The sequence below is a fragment of the Anopheles maculipalpis genome, chromosome 2RL (assembly GCF_943734695.1).
Source record: "Anopheles maculipalpis chromosome 2RL, idAnoMacuDA_375_x, whole genome shotgun sequence".
In the NCBI taxonomy this organism is placed as follows: Eukaryota; Metazoa; Arthropoda; class Insecta; order Diptera; family Culicidae; genus Anopheles; species Anopheles maculipalpis.
The window spans coordinates 65,435,573-65,461,618 of NC_064871.1; the positions used below are offsets into that span (position 1 = coordinate 65,435,573).

General features: G+C 43.2%; 3 protein-coding genes across 5 annotated transcripts in view; 2 read left to right on the plus strand and 1 right to left on the minus strand.

The window, feature by feature from the left end:
* Positions 1-26,046, minus strand: part of LOC126556435 (uncharacterized) — a 507,197-nt gene that overhangs the window by 305,730 nt on the left and 175,421 nt on the right. The window lies entirely within an intron of this gene.
* The window catches only part of LOC126556080 (ubiquitin carboxyl-terminal hydrolase calypso), a 332,487-nt gene continuing 309,285 nt past the window's right edge, over positions 2,845-26,046 (plus strand). For all 3 annotated transcript variants that reach the window (XM_050211279.1, XM_050211278.1, XM_050211280.1), the window contains exon 1: positions 2,845-4,399. In XM_050211279.1, coding sequence (XP_050067236.1) covers positions 2,902-4,398 — 1,497 coding nt within the window. In that variant the 5' untranslated portion in view covers positions 2,845-2,901 and the 3' untranslated portion in view covers position 4,399. The remainder of the gene's footprint in view (positions 4,400-26,046) is intronic.
* Positions 5,254-5,891, plus strand: LOC126556461 (alpha-ketoglutarate dehydrogenase component 4). Its single transcript, XM_050211726.1, has 2 exons — positions 5,254-5,408; positions 5,703-5,891. Exons 1-2 carry the CDS (start codon positions 5,268-5,270, stop codon positions 5,823-5,825), a joined length of 264 nt encoding a protein of 87 aa, XP_050067683.1. The 5' UTR covers positions 5,254-5,267; the 3' UTR covers positions 5,826-5,891.

A 26,046-nucleotide genomic window follows, 5' to 3' on the forward strand; every position in this document is an offset into this window, starting at 1 on the left:
CTGCCGGAATTAAAAAAAGAAAAATGAGAATGATAGGACTTTACCGAATCGAGTATACAAGTAACAACGGAACAAATCAATAGTCTTATGCAATTTTTGTTATTTGCGACATTACACCACAGACCTGAGTTCCTTGAATTATGATGCTGCACCAGAGTAATGAAGTGCATTAAAACAAATCAGTGCAATATAATGCCTATTACGGATAAATTGTTTCGTGAGGATCGCGAAAAAATTACCAAATACCAAATTGGTGAAAAATAAAAAGCCCGCCATCAGAAAGTAGTTGATAAGAATGAATACAAGAAGAAGGGATTACACCCAGCAAGCCCAGCAATGATGTGTTCCGCTCTAGTCAGCACCCACTATGACCAAAACTAATTTTCCTTTTTGATTCTACAATCAGGTAGGCCGCGGTGCTGCCTCTGTAAATGTGGTCAGAGCGGCTAACCAAAAAATCACACACACACAAGCACAGGGAAATGCCAATGATAGGGTGCGGCGAATCAACTTTGAAGAATAACGCAAGCGAATGTGAAACCCTCAACCTTTGATATAGAAACAACCAATACATTAGAGAACTAGCGACAAACATGTATCATTTGCATTTCCCTGCAAGCCTGTTGGATTCATAGTGCTATTTTAGTTATATTGAAATGCGCACAAGGTCAGCAATCAAGGTACTTTCTCAGTAGCGCACATTGTATTTGATTTTCTGTTCCGTCTTAGTGACCAGAAGCAAAAATGGCAGCTGAAAAACACCTCAATATACACATCACCTAGAGGTAGAAGAAATATAATTAATCACATCAAATAAATTCACCAATCGAAAGCAGTTTACGTTCACCGCGAGTCACTGGCAAAAAAAAGGCCCAACGCCCAACAAACATATGATGAATAAGACCGTTAAAAATTCTCTGGTCGGTGCTCTGTTTGCGGTGTGCTCGTCGATGGGGAAGGAGTATAATAGCAATAAGCAGCATGTGATGATCGTCATTATCGGATGAAACAACATGAACTTTAGCTAGGCTTTTCTTTGCATCATAGTGTCGCGATCAAAATGTAGTTACACAACTTCTGTTATAAAAGATAGCAGCGCGATGGTCTGTAGACTATCCCGCCGAAACGGAAGCACCTGTATAAATAACAAGCTATGAAATGAAATATCGAAAAAAGACAATAGGAAAGTGCGAAACCTATACAACGGCGAGTCAGCTATGTATGTATCCTCCTTAGCATCACGCAAACAAGCGTTGCGGACGACATTATGCTGCCAATTAACGCAAGGATATGAAATGAACAGTGAAGGTAAAAGTAGCATTCGTAGCTTAGTTAAGCGTATTGAACTATTGCTTGTTTTAGATTCGGAAGAGAAATGCCTCGAAATGCTATACTTGCGTTCCGAAGTGGTACGGCCCAGTGAGAAATCGAGCAGTAGAGAATATCGAACGAGGTGATAGAGCCACACTTTACATTTTAACCGGAAGAGGAGGGTTAAAGGATTTAGGATGTCTGAGAGGAAGATCGAACAAAAACAATAAACTTATCAAAGTAGAGTTCAAGAAGCATGTCTCTGCATATTTTGATTTTCTTCTTATATTGGTCGAACTGATAAATTTTCTGACCTAAAATAACAATAGTTTTTCATTCCAATATTTAAGCGGACACTGTTCGGTGGTCCGAGACGGTAGCTGGGCCGATCGTTAACGCGGCACTATCAGATATCCAAACTTTTTCTAAACGTACAGGAGATAGTTGGCAATTATCAAATCTTCCCCATGCGGCAGATCTTGTAAATATGACGGAGCAGCAACTTCACTCTTTCCATCTCTTCATCGACTTGAAAGCCGCATATGATAGCATAGCCAAGATAAAACTGTACGAAGCAATGAAATCTTTGGACTCCCGGCCAAACTTACCAGACTAGTACGAATGACAATGACCAACGTCACATGACAGGAGATGGTGGATGGAAAACTTTCGGGGCCCTTTGTTGCCAACTGGTATTTCGACTGTCTGAGAAAACCATTTTACTCAACACCTGTCGGGACAATCGAAGCTGGGACTATAGAGAACTTATATAGTCCCGATATTCAAATACACCTCTGAAATCAGTTAGAGTCCATAAACTGATGAAACCCTGTTAGTCACGTACGAGAGGAAAATGATCAGGTGGACTCGTGGCCCCGTATGTGTAAAAGGACAATGGAGAAGCCGCTACAATAACGGAGCTCCACGAATAGTACGGTGAAATCACTATTGTACAGCGAATCGCCAGGCTCTGATGGGAGCTGGTCATGCCATCAGAATGACACCGCACGACCCAGTCCATAAAGTGTTTTAAGGTCGTCCAGATGAACGTAGGAGGCGTGGTTGGTCCAAATTGAGATGGTGTGATGGCGTTGATGCCTCCGCCAGAAAATCCGGAATAATGGACTGGCAGACGATGGCGCTGGACCATGAGTGCTTTGGGGAATTTCTGCAGCAGGTAAAGGCCGCGAAGCGACACATGATAAATATTAAAATGAAAATCAGATATCGAATCCCATCCAACCGGTTCTCCCATGTAGCCAAACCAGGGCTTGGTTGTGCAGGATGTGGGTGCCTGAAGATGCAGTAATACCGAAATACTAAGCTTTTTATTTTATTGCGCTTTTGGTGTAGCAATACGTGTTTTGTTTGAATACCCTGGGCAAAATGCGCACATCTCATTTGTATAAATCTTGACTCTCCAGATGACAGCTAACTATTTCTCAATTTATAAACAAAAACATCAAGCACTGCCGCTGGGTAGCATTATCTGATCGGCAATTTTCCTTTGTATTCCTACAAATGCCTTCGGTTGGTTGAAAATACCAATCTGTTGTGTGAAAAACGTGAGAAACAATCACCAGTGCAGCGATGCCGGTCGATATAAACCGGCTAACGGACGGTTGGCTGGAGCTGGAAAGTGATCCTGGTCTGTTCACCCTGTTGATGGAAGATTTTGGTGTAAAGGGCGTGCAGGTGGAGGAAATTTACGATCTGCAGAAGAATCTCGAGGGCCAAGTGTACGGATTCATCTTTCTGTTTCGTTGGATCGAGGAACGTAGGGCGCGTAGAAAGATCGTGGAAACGACGGACATCTACGTGAAGGATGAGGATGCAGTGAACAACATTTTCTTCGCCCAGCAGGTGGTTCCGAATAGCTGTGCCACGCACGCTCTGCTGTCGGTGCTGCTTAACTGTTCCGACATTGATCTTGGGCTAACGCTCAGTCGGTTAAAGGTACACACAAAGGGCATGAGCCCGGAAAATAAGGGCTGGGCGATTGGAAATACACCGGAGCTAGCCTGTGCACATAATTCGCATGCGATGCCCCAAGCCCGACGTAGAATGGATCGTAATTCGGGCGTAAGCACGGGTCGCTTTACTGGCGAAGCGTTCCACTTTGTTTCGTTTGTTCCAATCGATGGTCGATTGTTTGAGTTGGATGGCTTGAAACCATTTCCGATGGACCACGGACCGTGGGGAGAGAAAGAGGCGTGGACGGACAAGTTTCGTCGCGTGATGTCCGATCGGCTGGGAATCACAACCGGCGAACAGGATATTCGGTTCAATCTGATGGCGGTGGTACCGGATCGACGAATCGCCATCACGCACAAACTGAAAATGCTTCGTACGAACCAAACCATCGTATCGGCCGCACTGGAGAAATTGTTGAAGTCAGAAAAAAAGGAGGGATCGGCATCTTGCGCTGTGGCCAGCGGATCACGTACATTGGGAGCTACCTTGAAGAAGGAACCGGATGAAACGACTCCAGTAAAATTATCCGACGAGTACTCGGAATTATTGGCCATCAAGGAAGAGAAGCAACCAGACCAACCTTCTTCTTCATCTTCCGTGTCGGTCTCGAAGGAGCTGGAATCGTTCGTGTCGATGAACAATTCTTCCGATTCGGTAGAAATTATCGGCGAAACGGAATTGAAGCAAGAACGAGAAGATCCTACCCCACCATCGCCTCCATCATCGTTTATCGGTGCCGGTACATTCTCACCGAAAGATTTGCTATCTCTGCTGAAAAACCTTGAGTCAGAAATCACCATTACCGAGCAGCATCTGTGTGATGAAAATGAAAAACGTGAACGGTTCAAGCTAGATGACTGTCGGCGAACACACAATTATGACGAGTTTATCTGCACGTTTCTTTCGATGTTGGCGCATCAGGGTGTACTGGCCGAGCTGGTCTCGCAGGATCTCATTGCAACGCGGAAGCCAAGCATGGGTGGCATTCAAACCAGCGCAAGCCGAGCGATCTCACGAAGTTACAAGAAAGCGGCGGCCACGAACGGAACGTCTCCGAAGGCGCCGGGTTCGAAACGGCGTCGGGGTAGAGCAAAGTGTCGCAAACGGAAGTAGGGTCAGAGATGGTTGGGCGAGATTTATTTTACATTAGAATCATCATTTCCATTTCATCGTTTGATACATTCTTCAATCAATAAATTGAATGTGTTACTTATGTTATTATTTTTTTTACGATTTGAATTAATTTAAGGTTTACTCTGTAATTATTCTCTTCTCTTACAAAAGATTTTATTACGGCTGCATTTAAGCAAAATAAATAAGTCTAACAAAACAAAGATTGCCAGTTTTCGAAGAAAACCTCTGTTTACTTCAATTCAATTCGTTGCGTAGATGTACGGAGTTTTCAGATTTAGAAGCGAAACATAAATAGAGGAAAAAATAGTCTAAAAAAAATGCCTCACCTCTGTTTACGTATGGTATGGAAACGTTAAACTTTACTTACAGCTTAACGTTTTACAAACCGTATGGTCTTCTACCCATGTGAACGGTCGTAGATGCAATGGGTATGGATCGAAAAAAGTAGAAAAAATATTCAAAAACAATTAAAAAAAAATTCTCCCACAAATTGGTCTGGACATTCTATACATTTCAAGAGTATACGACTTCCCTGTAAAAGAATGTAAACGAATAAAAGTATAAAATTAAAGTAAATGAAAATAGGGTTAAAATATTCAGTCTGTTAATCAGCTTTTTCACCGGGAAGCACGAGCAAAAAAGCCGAAGTTTGACATCCATCACGGTCAAGGTTGCTGTAGATTCGATAGACGTCAGTATACACCTTGGCCAATAATAACACACGAAATTGTCTCTTTTCTCGGTGATTTGTTTTGATATCACAAGGCAAGCGATTTTGGGGCTCGGCAGAAAGTAACCATCGCTTCCCAGTTTGTCCGTTCATAGCTTCCGGTAGCTTTCAACGCGCCATGGTAATGTTGCGCTCCGTGCTTTCTACCGCTCGACGTGTTCCGCTGATCAAGTTCCGTAAGGGTGGCCCTTTCCTGGAGGCAGCCAACCATACGGCGGGTGGTGCAACCGGTTCGGCCGCTACCACAGCAGCTCCAGCGGTAAGGCTACGTTGACGAACGTGTTAACGCAACAGCTCCGCAAGACACTCCCTAACCATTTGCTAGTAGGGAATTTTTGTGCCGTGGTACTGTGTCGGGCAATGGTGGTTCGCCGTATCGTTCGGCGGTAGTAAAACGTTGCACATTTTCCCACTTTCGATTACATAATTGTTTAAGGTGCTCGGACGGTTTCCATTGTACCTGCGAGTATACACTGTTGCGCGGTCATGTTTCTTATTGTGGTGGTTTTTGGGCAAAAATCGTGATTCGCATGTGTTTTTGGTTTATTTTTAGCACGCACGATCCGTGTCATCGGGGGAAGCGATTGAAGAATGGCAGCTGCCGGCCCGGTACCGCAGGAAACCGATCGATGACGTCGAGATGGAGTGGATCAACCGCGGTGGACCGCCGGCTTAGGTACTGGTTGGATGATGCTTCCGACGTGCGTAATCTCTCCATCCATCCACGTGCGTTCCCTAGTCAGTAATGAAAGGCGGCAGGTGTAGGACGCAGCGATGAGTTTTCACATTTTTGCGTTAGTATACAGTGAAGAAGTTGCTCTGCGGTGCCTCTATAGAGGAGATTATCATTTTTTTCCCTTTTTTATTCAACCTTCGATTGCTTGCTTTAGGAACCAAGTAGTTTCTTAAATGCGATGTATGTTACGGCAAACTAATTGTTCTAGATGAAGCTGCTATCGAAATTGGACAGTAAGCTACACAAACGACAGCCAACGGGCGACCCTCGCTGGCAGCATGTTCATTAGGCTGTGGTGACCACCTTCTTCATCCCGGCGGAGCAGTTGATGCAAGCTTTCGTGAAACAATAAATATTCTATCGATATCAAGAATGGTGCTAATATTAACAAACGTAAACTGGCTGTGTTATGTTTCACGCTTGTGAATCGAATCCACGACATCCGATAAAGCGCTGCATGTATATTGCTGCTTTTTCCATTAGTACACTTGCAGTGAGTTTCACACACACACACACACACACACACACACACACACACACACACACACACACACACACACACACAATCACTTAACGTTTAATTTTTAAGCCTCCATAATACTCTCAGCTCAATCCTTCATTTGGCGCGCGTCAGCTATGATTAAAACGATGGCTCTCACTCGGCTGCGGTTAATTAACGATAGTATTCAATTAAATTAACTATTCATTAAACGACGCAATAATGGCAGCTGCATCCAGTAGTAACATTGAAATGAATTCATGTATCCACTTCGACTCGGACGTTTAAAAATCACATTCAATTCGGGGGTTAAATCCGGAGTTGACTCCGGAGTGACCGCCACTCCCCCCACCCAACCCCTTCCATTTACGGTTACGAAGTTATTCTGAAGTAAACTCCATAACTTCTTGGAGTTGGTTTAATCCGACTCCGGGAAAAATGAGGTTCACTACTCATCACTATCTAGTAGACTGTGATGTGCGAAAGCTTCCAGGCGGGATTCGTTTAGGGTTCATTTTCTAAACGAATAAGAAGAGCAACAGAAACACGCGCAACGAATAATCAATGACGAGTTAAAGCTAACGGACTTTAGGAAGTGCTAAGGAAGTGGACAAAACAGCATCCAGCAGTCGAATACCGTTGAAGAGGAGAAGAGCATAATCAAGGGATAGGGCTTGTTCAAAGCCACATTGCAATTCCACAGCCTGCCTGGCTGCAGCTCAGAAAGGATGAAACAAAACTATTGAAAAGAGAGAAAAAAAAACTACCTTCAACAGCCCACAGAGGACGCCACGATGCAGCAGCGAGACTCTCGTCCAAACCGGACCGAGTTATGAAAGTGTGTTTCGACAAAACATTCCACACGTTCCGTTCCGGCTCATCGCTGTCCGCTTCTTGCCTTGGTTTGGCCAACAACTACTACGAGAAACCAGAATGCGTGTGATAAAGGCATTTTATTAAATTTTCCCTCACCGGACGTTTTTTGGCAGGGCACATTTTAACAGCGCACCCCCAGTTACCAGACCTACTCGTCTCCATCCTTTATTGTCCTGATGCTACTGTGCGTGCGTTCCAACGCTTTGTGGAGCGTCGGAACGGTGGTGGAGGCTCGTTGACCATGTTTCCGATAATGACTTTTTGGCTTTCAAATTTGCTGTGGCCGTTCATCCCCCGGTTCCCACTTCTTGCCTTCCCTACCCAGCGATAGTATCATCACTGGACCGTTGTTCGGTTGTGACCGTTGTACGGGAGTGTATGCATATAAATCGGCAGATAGTTTTAACACATTCGTTTAATTTTTATCGTTATTTATCGCTCTTAATGCCAGCGTGCACAATATGCACGGAGGTAGGTTTTGCAAAGGTTTGCCAGGCGCTTAAATTAGTTTACAAGCATAATGTGGATAGGACTAGGGATTTAAAGCGTTCAGCAGTAGTAATGGGATTGATCTTATTTATTTAAAAGGATTTCAATAAAATTCTAGCCCTGGAATACCCAGCGTGTGTAGGATGGTTTTTGGCTAGAGAAAGTAATTGCTTCATTACACAGGTAATCATAATGTTAGAAATGTGGTTACAGAGTGCAGCTAGGCCTTAAGTTAGATGGAAAATGATGGCTACTGGTAGTGCGACTAGTCCCTAACGCATGTAACGCAGCTAAGAATGATATAAATTAATGCCACGTGTGCTGATGCTTGTGTTTGATCAAGGTTTATTGCAGCCTTTTAGTATTTGATGCGTTTTGGTAAAGCTGATTGCGGATCAATAGGGATATTGCTCGGTTATGGTAGACCGGAGATAAATCTAACCAGTTAAGTAAATTCATGTATTGGTTTTCGGACCATTCATTAGAAGTTTTATGAAAGCCGATATCAATTTTACGATACCGATATCCTTTACGGAACAGATACGATTACGCTCACTGATGTACGAAGGGAAGCCAGCTTATTCACAGTTTAATCAATAATCTTACAAGGCTTGTTTACAGTCAAGAACAGTTTGTTCAAAACAACGTTAAATTGAAAACCATTTAAATCTAATATCTCTACTTCATACACATTGGGATTGTCTGCACGATTTGGTATGTAATTGGCTTTCATTAAAATTAATATGTTGTAAACAGGGACATCGTGGCTTCAAGATTTGTAATGATTAAGTGATTCCAAATGCCTTAGAAGTAGCAGAACCAATGCAAAGGGAGTAAGATTGTATGTTGTTCTATTTATACAAATTTTGAGAGAAACAGTTTAACCTAGATCTGTGAAGTACTGGGCGCCTCCTTCATTTTATTTCTTAGCACTATAACCCCGGAAGGCATTATTTCTCGTTTTCTTGACTTGATTAACTGTTTAATAGTGTAAGTGAGTTAGTGATATTTAAAAATGCAATAGAAATAAGAGTGCTTTTTAGTATATTAATTAGTTATTTTATGTCTTATGTGGTCAACAAAGCTGTCTTAATTTGATAAAAGCAATAGTGAAAACAACAAGAATTACGAAAAATATTTATAGAAAACAGTAGGAAATGAATAAATGACAGAAAACCTATAAAGCAATTGATTCAAAATGAACTTTGCAGGCTTAAGATTATACAAGCTAGTGCTGAGATTGCGTGTGCTAGTTGGAGTAAGGTAAGAAGTAATCATTTTTGAAAGACGATCGTTAGAACCACGTAATAAGTTCTAGTGTTTATAAACATTTACTTTGCAGCATAGCTTATCAGGGATTCTACTAGGGTGGGTCCATATTATAATGGGAATTCAAGCTAAGCTCCATATTTTTCGGAACAAAACGGAAAGGAACGGAAATAGATTCTTTTGAAGAAAGAAACAGAACGAACTTAGTAGAAACTACCTCTACGGAACTCAAAAGTGTCATAGTAGAGGTGTCTACCTGTCAGTATTTGTCAGTCTTCTAGTTGTCTTCTTCTTTACACAATAATTTTATCATTATCCGCAGCGGATCCATCGGTGGGCGAAGTAGGCGGTCGCTTAGGGCCCCTGCACGTGCTTGATATAAGGGGTCTAATAAAAGGAGTCTGTAGCTGTTTTGCAGTAGTAGCTTCAGAGTAAGGGATCCTCGTATTGGGGGCATACGGAGCCTCGTATGTGTTAAGGGCCTTCTTATAAGGAAAAGAGGGAGACCTTTCTTCCGGTTGGCATTTTTTATGTGTATGACATGGGCTTGGTCGCCAAATACCTTGATATGCCAGTGATTATTATGTTGTTATGTTATTATTATGTTACTTAATTCCACCGGTCACATGAGTTATCCCCTTGAAGTGGGATAGCAAAAGAAGTGCACACTATATAAATTTAAACGCGAACGAAAGAAATTAACATAGAGTAGACCAGACACCACGAATGTAGTTTGAATGCCTGGCCACGACATGTCCGGTTGGTGATGATCACAGACAACGTTGAATTCATCGGCTCGGCTGGAATCCATCCAGCGTAAAGTAACCCGGTTCGTCCTGCGCTGCTGGAGGGTGGAAGTAGACTACGATGGACGATGTGCGCTGCTAGGCCTCGAGCCGCTAGTTGCGGGACTCCTAGACAAAAGGATCGATTCGCCGGGGCTACTTTCTAGCCTATACGTCCCGCCGAGTTCGCTTCGCGCAAGATCGATTCTCGGCGTAGAGGCCGTACCCGATTTGGCGCCTCTGATCCGTTTTTATGTATGTGCCGTGAATTGAATGTCGTCTGTGATCGTCACCAACCGGACAAAGCGCGCGTCATTCAAATATGCATAAAAAAGGATTATCGAATACGGCGATCTTCTACGACGAGCATCAATTTTGCTCGGAGTGATCTTGGCGGGATGTATGTCCAAAGACCAGATAGTAACCCCGGCGAGTCGATGCGGTTGTCCAGCAGTAACGCACCAAACAGGTGCAGACAATACCCAAGCTCAACGAATCTCAACAGTGCAATTGTAGGCAGATAGGCAGTATAACTCCGATCCCGGAGCAAACTATGGTTTAAGATGGTCGATCGCTTGCCAAACTTGTCAATCTCAATTAGGAGTCGTGGCATCCAGTGGTTCGTTCGCCAGTGCGTTCGGTATCAGTGACATCCGGTAGGACGAAGGTGTGATGAACTTATCACAAACTGAGGACGGGGTGTCACCTTACTGTCCGTTTTAGTGCGTTGCTTCTCGTAGATGAAGGACAGCCGATTCCTCAGGGAATTTTGCAAGTAAAAAAAAACTGTTTATCTAGCATAGAATTTTAAAATTAAAATCCTAGTAAACACCCGTTATCATTTGTCTTGCTACTTTGAGCGTTGTTCTCGTTCGAATATCTAGAATTTACAAGTGCATAAAATCAGTGAAGGTATGAATAATCATGGCTCTTTTCATGCCCCATTTTTTTTTATATCTTTTTAAACAATAACTGCCGGTGGTGTCACGGTTGTGTAGGCAACAGAAGAAGCATCGTTTAGCCAAGAAGAAGAAGAATGGTTATGCACTTGGAAAATGAGATGCAATGCTCAAGATTGGCAGCTTTTTAGATGCGTTGCAACTTTAATGTCTATTTAACTTGCATTTCGTTCGTGAATATTGGTTACAAATGATGGAAACGATTAGATAATATCCAAGTTCGGTCACAGATTGAATGGAAAAAGGATTTTTTTAAATTGAGTTTCCTAACAAAGTCAATAGATTATTTATTTGAAAAAAGGTTTTTTTTATCGCTCATATTGTGTGATTAATATTTTTCACGGAGTGGCTCAGTGATATAGGCGACAACGGCGCAGATCTTCACACGGCAGGTCCGGGGTTCAAATCCCATTCGGACCCCCGTAGTGACTACCGACTATCCATCTAAGTGGTATTGGTAAGACTAGTCAGCCATTCGATGGCCGGCGAGACCTAGTAAAAGGTCGCCAAGCCAGGAAAAAGAAGAAGTAGAAGAAGAAAAAGAAGTTTTTACTATAGCTTTATTTAATTTGACCTCTACTGTAACAATTCAATATTTTAACATTATCTTTAGCCAATTCGTTCATCTCAATTCGGTGAATGGGTGTGAGGTGGGACAACATTTTCATCTTCTTACTAAGAAAAGTTTGCTGTCTGATATGCATTTACCAAATTTTTGAATAAATTTGTTAGTGTTTTATGTTTCTTTTATCTACATTTTAATATCTCTATCGGTTCTGACTCTGAGAGTCCGTAAAGTTCAATGTGTTCTGTTTTCAAATTTTCTCATACTCCGATCGCAAAGCATCAAACACACTGACAATATGACTAAGTAGCTTACCATTGTGCTAGCGAAATCCCAACCTTTACGAACGAAACCTATACAAGACCTCTTAAGCAACGTTTTAACAACCGTTTGTTGTTCTTTTAACTCCTCAATTTGTCGCCGAAATGCATCCATTTATGCATGCTTCCGACTGCATACTGTCCGTTTCGCCGAAGTCGGCCGCTGCGTGCTACAAATTATTAATCGTTATTATCGTTGCCATTTGTTGTCGCCGTGTGGAATGTTTCTCCCTTGCCTCTGCTGTGTTCAATATTCAACAGCAACCCAGCAGTTAAACCCCTCAACACCGTTGCACCGTTTTGGGAAAGCCTGTTTCATGCTTTTCACCCGGCCACAAGTACACGCACGACGAGCCGAAAGTTCCCTTCCCGTTTTCTGTGCCATAATTATATGACCTGATCTGCTCTTTTATACCACTAAAAGGTGCACGTATTGGTCCCTTCCCTTTTCGGTGGGTGGCACGAAAAAAAAACCAACTCGTACTCGACCAAAAACACATTCATTCGCGTGAACCGTTTTAAACGTGTGGCACGGGAAAATGGAGGGAACTTGCGGAGAACGTTAACGTTATTAATAATAATAATGCCAATAATGATAATTTTGACAACACATACACATTCATGCCGTCTTCCCTTTCTGCCGTTCGCACCAACAAATCGGTTCAACTTCCCGTTGAATCGTAAATTCTCAACCCAAAATTTCCATCATTTTGTGAAAGTGACGACAAAAAACAAAAAAAAAAAAGAAGAAAAGCAGAACTTGGATGGAACCTGCATGGGTGAAGGAGACAATATACGGTGCTATTTTTTTTGCCCCGAAATAGTGTTCCGACAATTTCGACCCCCAAAAAAGAGTGAATCCCATGAGAGTAGGTGTCACGAGTGGCACATTTTACGCTTTATTTCAAACCATTTCGGTACAGCATTCGGCGGCGTGATGTGTGATGTGTGGCTGGGGCCTGAATTCAGTGTACCGTTTGTAGTGGCTGGCAAGCATAGGTAAGACGCACGAGGCACGGATTGTACGGGGCCATGTTTATAAATAGTTAATTAATTAATGATATTCGGATAAATGTTGATAATTAAGTAGCATTCTTAATGAAGCGATAATCACACGTGACACACGTGTTTTGCGTACCGTCTGGAGCTGGTTGGTTGCAAAGGGGGGTGGGTGGGTAGCAGGCCATGCAGGAGGCATGATGGATATGTATAAATCATAATAGTAGCCGACACTATAAAAATATAGCCTACACTGCCGGAAATAAGTTCAAAATGTTTGATTTTTATTGTGTTTGACGGTTGTTGGTTGTGTAGAAATGTTTGGTTTTTTATTATATTGATGGATTTATGTTCGAGGCTTTGCATTAAAGCCATGAACAAGCACTTAGCCAGAACTACGCCCAAAGGTTGCTTTCGACACTTGCTGGCTTTTGTTGATTTGTTATAATAAACTAATGGAACTAAGCATTAAGATGTTGAAGATGTCTTCAATGGTTTCAATCCTATTTGTCATGTTAAAGTTTAGGTTGCTGTGGATAGAATGTTCTTCTTCTTCTTGGCTTAACGATCTCTAAGGTCATGCCGGCCATCAAAATGGCTTACTAGACTGCCGATAGTTGGTTCAAATCCCATCCGGGACCGTCCCCCCGTAGTGAGGACTGACTATCAAACTACGTGGTATCGGCAGTCTAGTAAGCCATGTCATGAATTATTCCCTATCGAACAACCATCCGCCTGGTGGCGGGTTGTTTATTTCATGCTTAAATATGACAGAAATGGCAGCACCACCAACACCACCTGGCACATGTGAGGCGACCCGGAATTCTCTTACTAATGAGTGTTTCGGACTTAAAGAATCAACTTACAGTGATTGCCTAACTTAACGCTACAACAGGCCGTCGTGACCTTGGAGTTCATTAAGTCAAGAAGAAGAAGAAGAAATACGATAGAACCTGGTGACTTCATCTGGTTGCGCATTCTTCATGTAGCAATGGTATGTACAAAGAAGCAATAGAAAGCGTCCGTTGCCTTTGATTCTATGTGGTTGATAATAATATTGTTTACGACTCTGACATTGAAGCCGCCGCATTGTATTAAAAGGAAATTTTATTATTTTACATGTGTTGACAGTTATCCGATGTAATGTTTGATTGTTCGATATACACGCTAACTGTTCGGTATGACGTTAGAATGGCAACTGGCTCGTTAAGCCACTAATTTCCTTTCATATCCTTTTTTACGCATATCCTTGCATGCAAATAAGTTGCTTTGGGTGAAGAGCAACCGCAATGCATGGAATAGTTGCGCTTACAACGATGCACATCCCGACCGATGTGTAAAAATTGAGAATTGTTTACGATCGGCACGGGCACGCCGTCGTTTTACTTACACGTTGTGCAAGACAAATTTAACACTTGGCCATTTCGTTAATAGTTCGTGTATGAGTTATCGTATCAAAACAAACGATTCGAAAGCCACAAGTGTTTGGAAACAGTGAAGACAAATGTCGAGTGAACTTAATAATTGGAACCCGCCGGAACCCGAATAACGTGTATCATGATGATCCGCGCCGAACACACAAGTAGGGACATCAAGACGGCGGCGCAGTATGCATTAAACACGGTGAAGGATATTCGCAAGCAGGTTGAAACCTGCAACGGAGATTTTGAGACGTTATTTATTGGTTTCGCGGATGACATTGATATCGTTGGCAAGACGACAGCGAAGGTGGCGTGAAATGAGGCGCACATCCGACTGAAACGCGAGGCCAAAATAATTGGATTGAGCATCGATGCGACGAAAACAAAATATCTGCTAACCGAAACCTCTGACCGTGATAAAGCCCGACTCGAAATCAGTTGTATCGAGTATCAGTTGACGGCGACGATCTCGAGGTGGTAGAGGAGTTCAGCTAAATCCGGAGACGCATTGTTCAGGGGAATCGTGCCTACTACGGCCTTCACCGTCTGTTGAGGTCCAAAAGACTTCGAGACCGCACTAAATGTCAGCTATATCGCACACTGTTTCGCCCGGTGGTCCTATTTGGCCACGAGTCTTGGACCATCCGAGCGGAGGATGCAAACGCTGTTGCCGTGTTTGAGCGTCGCATCCTCCAGATCATCTTTGGCGGTGTGTTCGAGCATGGAGTGTGGAGAAGAAGGATGAACTACGAGCTTGCTGAGCTATACAGAGAACCGGACATCCTATCGGTAGCAAAGACCGGCAGGATACGATGGCTGGGGCATGCTATGAGGATGCCAGACTCATGCCTCGCCAAGAAGGTATTCGTCAGCAACCCCTAGTTCGGCACGAGGCGTCGGGGAGCACAGCGAGTTCGTTGGCTAGATCAGGTGAAGGGAGAGCACTCGGAGATCGGGTGCCTACATGGATGGGAAGCTGCAACAGGGATCGAGTCTCCTTGAGATCTATTGTTGATAGGGCCATGTCACGACGACGTGTTCTTTGACGTTTGTTCTTGTAAAGATGAATCAATAACAGTGTTAGTGAAACACCAGCATGGAGTTAGAAGATGAGAAGGATACGAACACCACCCGATTTACAATGGGATTTGAATCCCTGTCCAGCCGTTTGAAGACTGGCGCCGCTCTCGAATCTGGTACTGGCGGTAGCGGCGCTCCATAACATTATAAGCGGATAAGTGCATGTGAAGGATGAGAATGAATCAAGTAAAGTATTCAACATACAAAATTACATTAACATCGTTAATAAGTTGTCTATTAAAACGTTATTAAGAATCGTCGACTAATTTCCGATGGTTTACAGCTTATTTTTAATAGATTCGATATCTGCAATACAGTAATAAAAAAAGGAATTTAAGTTTCGAAACCAGAAAATCTGACATACCAATCATGATCAACGTGCTGTTTAATGTTGTCGTCCTGCATTTTTGCTCAATGTATCACTTCATGGGGGTTACGAGCGTATTTCGATTCTACTCCAAAGCTGCAAATCGATGCTTTCGAAAAGATGCAATAGATTTAGAAAGGCGAATCCTCTTTGGAACGCTTCCATCGTCACAAATCGAATAGTTGTTTGTGTTTTTGATATCTTTTTCACCTCTTTACATGCTGTCGGTCTTGTAGCGTTAGTTCTTGTATAGTGGTCTCAGTACGTTGTATTTATTGGTGGCTAGTAGCCAACTGAAAACTTAAGTACAATAATCACATGGATAGATTGCAAGCGGAAAGAAAACACACAAGCTACAGATAAGAAAATGAAAAGCTTTGCAAATAATCGCTTTAAGATAGCTAGGGAAGGTGTATCCAAGTAGTTAAAACTAGCAAAAAGCTTTTCAATTTATTAGTTCAATTAGTTTTAGATCAAAAATCCATGACGAAAAATAGAAGAATTTCATGTAAATTACACTCTTCTAATCGTAATAGAAAGATTGACGTAATTGAATGAATTATGTTTGTTTAGCAATACGGCCTGGCCGTCCTTCATGAATAAAAAAAAAATTTTTGTTTTCTAAAATTTTAAACCCATGTAAAATAAAAATAAAACACATGAGTAACCATTTTGAAATAAATTAAATATAAATAATTCTGAAATTTCAGCAAATTCCATAACTTCAGGCTTAGTGCTTTTTATATATTCTTTACTTCCATGATATTCGTACACTCATGTCTAATCGAGATATTTATTCGTGTATATTAGAAAAATAAAACTTATCTACTATACCCCCAGTGTTGCTGCAGGAAATGTCTTTGTTTCTTCCTTAGCAGATGTTTTCTTTCCAACTACAAACTGTACGACAACGAGCGTTCCGCAGTGCACAGAAAGAAAAACATTATGACCAATGTCTCTCATTTGGCTGCATGCTGCAAGCCACCAATGCCACACAAAATTTCTGTTCTAAATCGTGTCCAAATATCCTCCATGCTTCGGCGTAGCTAGATCGCTTTTCACTAAAGCAAATCTGAGTCGGCTTTCTGCCGCACCAGGTCAGTGCAACCCGATATGCACTTGCGTCCGATGACTCGTGGCTGTTTTCGTTTTATTTCGAGAAGGACATTTGGCCGCATTTGCCCGACGAACGAACTGGAACACCGTGAAGGGAATGGCTGGGTAGCAGCTGCTGCATAAAAACACATCAAGCAAATCGGTCCAAAGTAGCGGATGGTGGTATTGGCTCTAGCTCCATGCCTCATCTTTACCGCGAACACCAAAGAAACACCTCAATGTGCGCCCAAATTTGGTTCTCTAGCAATAATCAACGATTTCCGTTGGAGCTTGTTTAGAGAAGCCAGCGTAATGTTTTCCGCTGTTTCTTTTGGCCCTTTTGTTTTGTTTGCTTCTCACTCACTGTCGATTGCAGCTGGGCCTAATGTTTTTTGCTGCAATGCACCTCCGCTCAATGCGAAGATGGCGAAGATTTAAAGATGACACGAAACCCATGTCCCGCCACGCCAAACGTTTTTTTCTTCCTAGTTTTATCTATCTTTTTTTTCTATTTTGTTTGTGTGTGTGTGTGTGTGTATGTCTGCACGTGGCTTGAAAGGTGACTGTGGGGTAAGCATAATGTGCATCGGGAAAATTATTTATCCTCCAGGCAGGGTTTATGGAGCAAAACGATGGAACGGCTTCGGTGGCAAAACAAGCGAATAAATTATACGCTGGTGCAGCGGCATTCCCGGTGCTCTAGGCGACTAGGGGACTGGGGACAATATCAGTGGGAAAAACAAAATGGTGATGCACTAGCCGCAGAAGGTATTGGCAATGTTGGTTGACAGTTGAGTGATAGGTTTTCTTTTGTGTCTGTACGGTTATAGGGTGGCAATTTTGAGGGCAAATCCTGTAACGTTGGTAATTTTCATGCACATTTTAGTTCAAAATTCTGATACTGTCCATTAGAATAATAATTTAATAATCGGAAGCCGAGTTCTGTCTTGGTTAAGGGCTTATCTTCTGGATAGAACTTGTCATGGTAGAATACAGGATTTCTTTTCTGGTGGTTCGCCAGGTGTTCCTTAGAGTAGTGATTTGAGTCCTCTGTTAATCCTGTTTTTTATCAATACCTTTGTTAACTTGCTTCAATCTGATGGTGTACTCATGTATGAGGAAGGACCTGAAAATCTTCCTTCATGTGAAGTTGTCCTCTGATTGTTCTTGTTCGACGTGGTTCAAATGGACTGTTGCTTTGTCCGCACCAGTGTTATCTGATTTCGTTCGGTCATCCTAACTATAAGATCCTTTGGAGATACACACTATGTGGCATCGGCATCGATCAACTATCTTCCATAAATTATCTTGGATTGACTCGAACCTCACGTTCACTGCTCGTTTGGATCTTTGGCAAAGCTAACTTAATGTAGGGCCTCATTGCACGTTTCTCATCTAAAGTCCGCGGGACACGAGAAATTTCATAAGAGTTTTTGTGAAATTTTCGCGCTTTAAAATACCTTTTTGAGAACCTGGCGCATACACTGGCTACCAACACGGGACAACAGAGAAGAGCTTAATGTTTGTGATCCTTTATGTTTGTAAATTTTACATGTGATATCTGGGTGCCCGATAACAATTTATAAAACACAAGCTCGCAAGTTTATGTGACTTACGCTTCGTCGATTTTTTCGAGTTACCACAATGTGTCTGATCCCTCTTACCCCTGTCATTGTTTCAGTTGTGCCGACCTTGAATCTCTGCAAACTCGTCATTATCATATGCAATTCTCCTCCAGCAATAACTTTTGTTCAATTCCATTGATTTTCTTTTCATTGTGTCCTCTGTGTCTCTTTAAGATCGTTCTCGTTACCGGCATGAAATAGCTACAGTTTAGTACGATATTTTACACTTTTAAATACATTTTTAATGTAGCCAACCCAACATCCAAAATTTGCCACTTTTATTTATAGCTATACGAAATAAAAATAACTTTTTTTTTTATAATATTTTGTTTAAAAAAAATTTAACATTATTGTCTGTTTTACCGTACACATTTACGATCTCATGTCTCATCTCATGTTGGCCTGCTCTTTTGAAGAGCACGTCTTCGTGATATGGCATGGTCAACAATATATCTCCGGGAAACTCGATCCCTGGCTGCAGCTTCCCATCCGTGTAGGCCGATCCGATCTCCGACAGGACACCCTCCACCTGATCCAGCCAACGAACTCGCTGTGCTCCCCGACGCCCCGTGCCGAACTAGGGATCGCTGACGAATACCTTCTTGGCGAGGCATGAGTCAGGCATCCTCATAACATACCGCAGCCATCGTACCCTGCCGGTCTTTGCTACCGTCAGGATGTCCGGTTCTCCGTATAGCTCAGCAAGCTCGTGGTTCATCCTTCTCCTCCACATTCCATGCACGAACACACCGCCAAAGATGGTCCGGAGGATGCGACGCTCAAACACGCCAACAGCGTTTGCTTCCTCCGTTCGGATGGTCCAAGACTCGTGGCCATATAGGACCACCGGGCGAAACAGTGTGCGATATATCTCACATTTCGTGCGGTCTCGAAGTCTTTTGGATCTCAGCAGACGGTGAAGGCCGTAGCACGATTCCCCAAGACAATGCGTCTCCGGATTTAGCTGAACTCCTCTACCACCTCGAGATCGTCGCCGTCAACTGATACTCGATACAACTGATTTCGAGTCGGTCTTTAACACGGTCAGAGGTTTCGGTTAGCAGATATTTTGTTTTCGTTGCATTGATGTTCAATCCAATTCTTTTGGCCTCGCGTTTCAGTCGGGTGTACACACACGTTCGCTGTCGTCTTGCCAACGATGTCAATGTCATCCGCGAAGCCAAGAAATTGAAGAGACCGATAGCGAATTCACGTGAAGGATATCGTTGTCTAGTCCCGCGCTTCGTATGATACCTTCCAAGGCTATATTGAAAAGTAGACAGGAGAGTCCGTCCCCTTGCCCCAGACCCCTGTGAGAGTCGAACGATTCTGAGAGAGCTGCTCCAGCAGCTTTTTATCTGACTGTTCAAAGCGACGCTCCTTGTTCTGGAAGAGCAGGGTCTGCTGTCTCCTCAGTCGTTTGTAGCTTTCTACGTTATGACGGGTTTTATGCTGAAGTATGAGGGCGCGTGCTGCATTCTTCTCGGATAGTGCACAAGTTCACTCTTCGTCGAACTATTCCTTTCGCTGTCTGCGTTGTAAGCGGCCAATTTTCAATTCGGCTGCGGTGCTGATGGCTCGATCCACCATACGCCAGTGGTCTCCTAGGGACAATGCGCGATTGTTGTCCGAGAGCGCTTCCTCGAGCGCTGCCGCTTACCCCTTAGGGTAAGGCTCCTCTATAGGTCCTTACGTCGATAATATCCGATAAGTGCCTTCCATCGAAAAGAACGTGGTCAATCTGAGAATATGTCTGCTGTGGTGTGAGGTGCGTGCTGGAAGAAGGTGCTGCGAATGGTCATGTGCTTGAAGGAGGCGAAGTTCACAAGCTGAATCCCGTTGTCGTTCGTCAGCTGGTGAGCACTGAAACCTACTAGCGTGGGTTTGAATGCCTAGTTCCGTCCTTCCTGAGCGTTAAAATCTCCGATGACAATCTTGACGTCGTGTTGTGGGCAGCGGTCGTACTCCAACTCCAACTGCGTATAAAAACTGTCTTTATCGTCATCGGTGCTTCCAAGGTGCAGACTGTGCACATTTATGATGCTCAGATTAAAGAACCTGCCACGGACTCGTTTGTTGACTGGCCACCTTCCAATCACCCGTTGTTGCATCGCACCTTGCACCATGAACGCCGTACCGAGCTCACGCGTTTCTCCACCACTTTGGTAGCATGGAAAACAGACGCTGGTCATCCCTACCCCCGCCATATATTTAGCCATATAACCCATCCTCCCAAGGGGTTGGGTTTCCCCGTATACCCAAGCTCAAATATTTGGAGCGATATGTTATCGTTCTGTACGCCGTGGACGTATTCAGTCGGAGTAGGGTATGGAGATCCTATATTAACCATCAGGAGTTGTCGGATTGGGGCGGCCCGGTGGTGTAGGCGACAGCGGCGCCGGTCTTCTAACGGCAGGACCGGGGTTCAAATCCCATCCGGACCATCCCCCCGTAGTGAGGCTTGATTATCCAACTACGCTGTATCGGCAGTCAGTGGGGCAGTGGGCATGACCTTAGAGGTCGTTAAGCCAAGAAGAAGAAGAAGAAGAAGAGGTGTCGGACCATACCCGTATCAGTGCAGTATTGCTACAAACACGGACAACAGAACACATTTACGACTTGAAATCTGAATATTATAGATTGGGTTGTTTGGTATCCATTGGGAGATTTGATTTGATAAGAAAATCAGAGTTGTTTTATATTCATAATTATCTTTAAAATAATCTATATTTTCTATCACATCTATGTTCTACTCTATGATCAATATATAGATTATATTGAATGAATACTTAAGCTATGAATTCAAAACAGTGTAACATTTGTATCTACTTCGCACGGTGCTGTGATAATTTCACATTTGTTCCTGATGATATCAATTTAATTTCGCTCAAATTGTCAACCCACATAACTAAAACCTACCGCTACATACTGCAGAGGATGTTTCAAAGCATCAAACCATCCCCATTTGCTCCTCTGTTCAGATAGAAGTTTGCAAAGGGTCGCAACATCACTGCAAGAAACCAAAACTGTACCGCGGCCGTTTAATCGCTCCCGAAAGGACGCACCAGCGTTTGAGCAAATTCGACAACATGACAACGTTAAGCCACACGAAGGAAGTATAAAACCATCTAAAAAAAACCAACGCAAAAAAAACTGTACACCATCAACATAAACAACAACAACGTACAGCATGACCGCAACATGAATAAGTTAGTGGATTTTTATTGAGATTTATTGCAGAGGAAGTTGTTATTGGAGAGCGCTTTCTTGAGTTTCTCGCCACCGTCACCGTTACGAGGCCATTGAATTTCCAAGCTTCCGGTCACACCTTTCCATTGGTGGCTTTGCAGAGTGCTTCACTCACTTTGACCACCTCGAACGGACGGACCGGCGAGAGTGAATCAGGGCAGTGATTGTGTCGCATTAAAATGGGCGTGAAAGCTCAACCCCAGCGGAACTGTGGGAAGCAGCGTAACAGCCCACCTATTTCTTGGAACCTTCGCGCTGGAAATGGTCGGCGTTGTGCCGCGCCATCGTATCTTTTATGCGGCGAGGACATTTTTAAAGTTTGTCATAAAAATTGATTCATTCCGGTGTGCGATTGTGCGGGACACCATTCTTCCCTATCGCTTCGGGTCGTTGCATTCGCTTCGCTCGAACTGTTGGGGGCTGAGATTTTGGGTGAGCTTTATTTGCACAACGGGCCAACGGGTGGACGTTGGCTGGACTGTTCAATTTTCTCCTTTGTTGCTGATTTTGTTTTGTCGTGCACGCGAAGAATCTTTTTCCTCGCGGTTGTAGAAACTTTTGATTGTCCCTTTTTTTGGGGGGATGGGGATGGGGAATTTGTTGTCCCTGCCCGTCTGAGATTGAATGAACGTTTTCGGACATTTATGACACTTTGACAAAATGAACGAAAGAGAGCGAGTAGAAATTGGCTTTTCTGAGGGACAGTATTGGTTAGGTCATTTTTCGGTAGGCTTGTCGCAATATGGGATGGGTCGATGAAGGGCGAATCATTAATTTTATTGACACTATACACCGTGTACCTTCACGTTTAGCCTTACTATGTCACTGCGACTGCTGAGAGGGCTGTGTGGGGTTTTCTGTTTGTGAATGTAGTCACGTTAAATTCCATCGACCTCAGCAGCAAGTGAAGTGTTTTGAATTTTTAATTTAATTCCGCACCGTTATTAGGTATCACCTGGTTCATGAACTTTGACGCTAAGTTTGGAGATGGATAGGTTGACTTCTCTTGCGATAATAGAAGTGTTTGCAGAAGCTAATACATTTATCTTTTTTAGGATGAGGTAAGACATGGATCGACGGATACAGTCGAAATGAAAGGTAAGGTTATTGTATTGTTACTTTTAATTCGATTAACATTGATTGTTGTGCTAAATGTAGCCCAAAAAGTTACAAAACAAGTATAAAACCACTACCATGCAAATTATAAGGAATGGAAATTATCTGAAAATCAAAAATAGTTGTTGCTGCAGCTTTTAATTTCTTTAGTTTTGAATAATTCTCTCAATGTTTGTTTATGACATATTTCATTTATTTAATATTTTAGAATATTTGCCCACGGCACAATAAATATATTTTTTTCGTTTATTTACAGAGGCTTTGAGTCTTATAGACTACATTCGCCTCTCTACTGTATAAAAAAGGATGGTTTGATCTAATACAAATCTATCGCATATGTGGCTTAAATATTATGGAAAATTATTGCCTATAAAACTATGGAAACTGTTATGCCATATGGTATCGGAAAAGTTTAAACTATTGCTTAAATTTCTTTGTATAAATGACTGATGCATGAAAATCTAACGAGGCGGTTCTGCTGGAGTTTGTCGGGTGATAGGATTGTCGTTAAATCAGTTTCTAGTTGGCAGGTGGCTCAGTGTGTCGTGTATTCATGGCAATCGGTGAGGATGTGGCGGACGGTGATGTCAACACCACAGAAGCTGCATAGTGGAGGGCTGGATTTTTCTAGGAGGTAGGAGTCTGGAGACAGGACTGGATTAATGCGGGTGTGCCCTCTACGAAGGCGAGAAAGAACTCGTTGGATGTGGCTGGATTCGATATCTTCCCATGAAGAGGTTTTGTGCTTGATGGGACGGAGTTTGTTGCTGAGGTCTACGTTGTGCCATGTGGAGTTCCAGTGTTGGGATATGATGGTGTTGGTGAAGCGGATGGCATCTCGGCGTGAAAAGGTGTTGTATGGTTCGTCAGGACGGAGCCGACCGTCTTTGGCAAGTTGGTCGCCTTTCTCGTTTCCGTTGATTCCGGAATGACCCGGAATCCAACAGAAAACAGGAGGATCCCCGACAACAGATTGTCGGGGATGTCTAGGAGCTGGATGTGGAGGCCTTTGGAGGTGCCGTGTTCCAGGGCAGCCAGAACACTGGCACTGTCGCTGAAGATGACGTTCGGTCGGTCAGTCTGCAGTTCTTCGACGGCGGCTAGTTGAATTGCTATCGCTTCGGCGGAAAAGATGGAGGTGTGATTAGGAAGTTTGATGGCGCAGTTGTCCGTGGTGGAGTAGATTCCACAGCCGGCTGAGTCCAGATGAACGGAGCCGTCTGTAAAGATATGATGCAAATGTTTGTATTTAGTCTGAATTAAGTGAGTAAAGGTACTATTTGCGATGTGGCTGTTTTTTCCGGTTCCCCGGAGAGAGCTTTTAAGTTCCCAGTCTATGACAGGTGTACGGAGATGCCAGGGACGAATCCCCCGGCGGGTGGATTGGATGATCGGTGGTAGTTGTTGGTTGGTGAGTGTCTTTAGTTTTACTTTTGCTCTGGTGATGAGTGCAGTTACGTCGAGTCCTTTCTCAAGGATCCGAGCTGCTGCTTCCACTAGTCGGTTGGTGATGATATGTTCCATAGGAAGGAGCCCGCTTTTGCAGAGGAGGGAGTTGATCGGACTGGTGACAAATGCACCAGTGGCATAGCGGATGGCTGTTTGGTAAATAGGTGCTAAACTCTTCTCGAAGGTTGCTCGTTCGCGTGAAACAATCTAGAGATGCCGTAGAGTAGTTTGGGTAGGAGCCAGGTATTGATGATGCGGTTTTGTGTTATACGGGAAGCCCGAGCTTTGCCGATTCCGAGCATCCGGAACAGGTTCAGCTGGTTGTTTGCTTCCTTCTTTAACCTGTTAGAGTCAAGAATAAAGGAAAGGCGAGTGTCGAAAGTTACGACGAGTATGTCGGCAGTCCTCGACCGCTGTCGAATCCCGTCAACCCCTGTTTGCAGGAGTTTACGAGATTCGCAAGCGGGACGAGAAGACGAGGCCAGGATAGTATCGTCTGAGTAAAGGAATGCTTGGATTTCTGTAGGAATAGAGCTAAACAGGGATTCCATGCTAATGAGGTAAAGGGAGGGAGAGAGAATGGCACCTTGTGGGACGCCATTCTCTAATGTGTAGTGGTTGAATAATTCGGTTCCTATTAATACTCTAAATGTCCGGTCCGCGAGGAAGTTTTCAATGAACTTGATTAGAAGTCCACCAAAACCCCAGCGGGACAGCTATAGAAGGATGGCATGACGCCATGTCCGGTTGCTAAAGTCTATTATTGCTAGGTCTATGTGGTGTTCGTTACTTCTGGCTTTCTCTAGTAAATCGTCCAGTCTGGCAAAGTACGCGTCCGTATCCCTTCCACACCGAAACGCACGCTGGTTACGATATTGTGAGGGAGGTTACGATCTTCTAATTCCTGTGTGAGTCTACGGTTTACCAACCTTTCCAACAATTTAGCCATTCAGTTAAGGAGCGAGATTGGACGGTAACTATCTATTTCATTAGTGGGTTTTTTGGTTTCGGGAATTGGTACTGTTAGGCTAGATTCATTTGGCTTGAGGCGTAAGGTTTTTAATCATAGGATAACCTATGTTGTTAGGGTCTGAAGATTTTCCCTGACATTTTCTAATTTCCCAGTGGCCCAGTGGTATAATCTATATAAATGTAGGATGAGTGTCGAATTGAGATCGCGGATATGGAAGATCAGTGAGTGTCATTACATAAGTTAGGATCAGTAAATCCTTGGCCAGTCTCTTATCAGCCACCGATCAATCATTTATACTACATAAATATCATAATCAATTATATACTGAATATAATTGGGGAGGTACAGTCGCTTAAGCGTTGACCGATATCGAATCCCAACCGGACTGTCTCTCAGTCCTATTGAATGTGGATTGACGGGTAAAACAAAGTCAAGAAAGGCCAAGAGTGCAGACCAAGATATCTAGAGGCAGTAGAGCCAAAGGAGAAGGTTTTCATATGATTGACTTAATAAGTTTTGCATTGCTGTTGATCACAAGTTCCACTTGTGTACCACTTTTCATCTGGCAATGGCATCGATTATTTATCTTCCATAAATTATCTTGGCGTTCCCTCGCGGTAAAATCAGAATGAAAGATCATTTTGATTTTATCCTCGACAAAGTTAACTTAATGTAGGGCCTCATTACACTTTTCTCAACTAAAGGCCGCGGGCCACGAGAAGGCCCCAGGCTACGAGAAATTTCGGTGCGAAACTGTCAGAAAATCTCAAAATTGCGATTTAAGCTTTTTTTTCTTTGACCAAAATCTCTTGAGGCAGCAGAGCCAAAGAAGAAGGCTTCCATATAGTTGACTTAATATATTTTGCTTTGTTGTTGATCACCAGTTCCTATTCACTCTTCATGACTATTCTACCTTAGGAGTTATTTAAGGTATATTTATTGTTAATGCTTCACCTGCTTCCTTTTATTTTGTTATAACAACCTCGAGAGGTCTCTCTACCATCAAGTACTTGGGATACTTGACT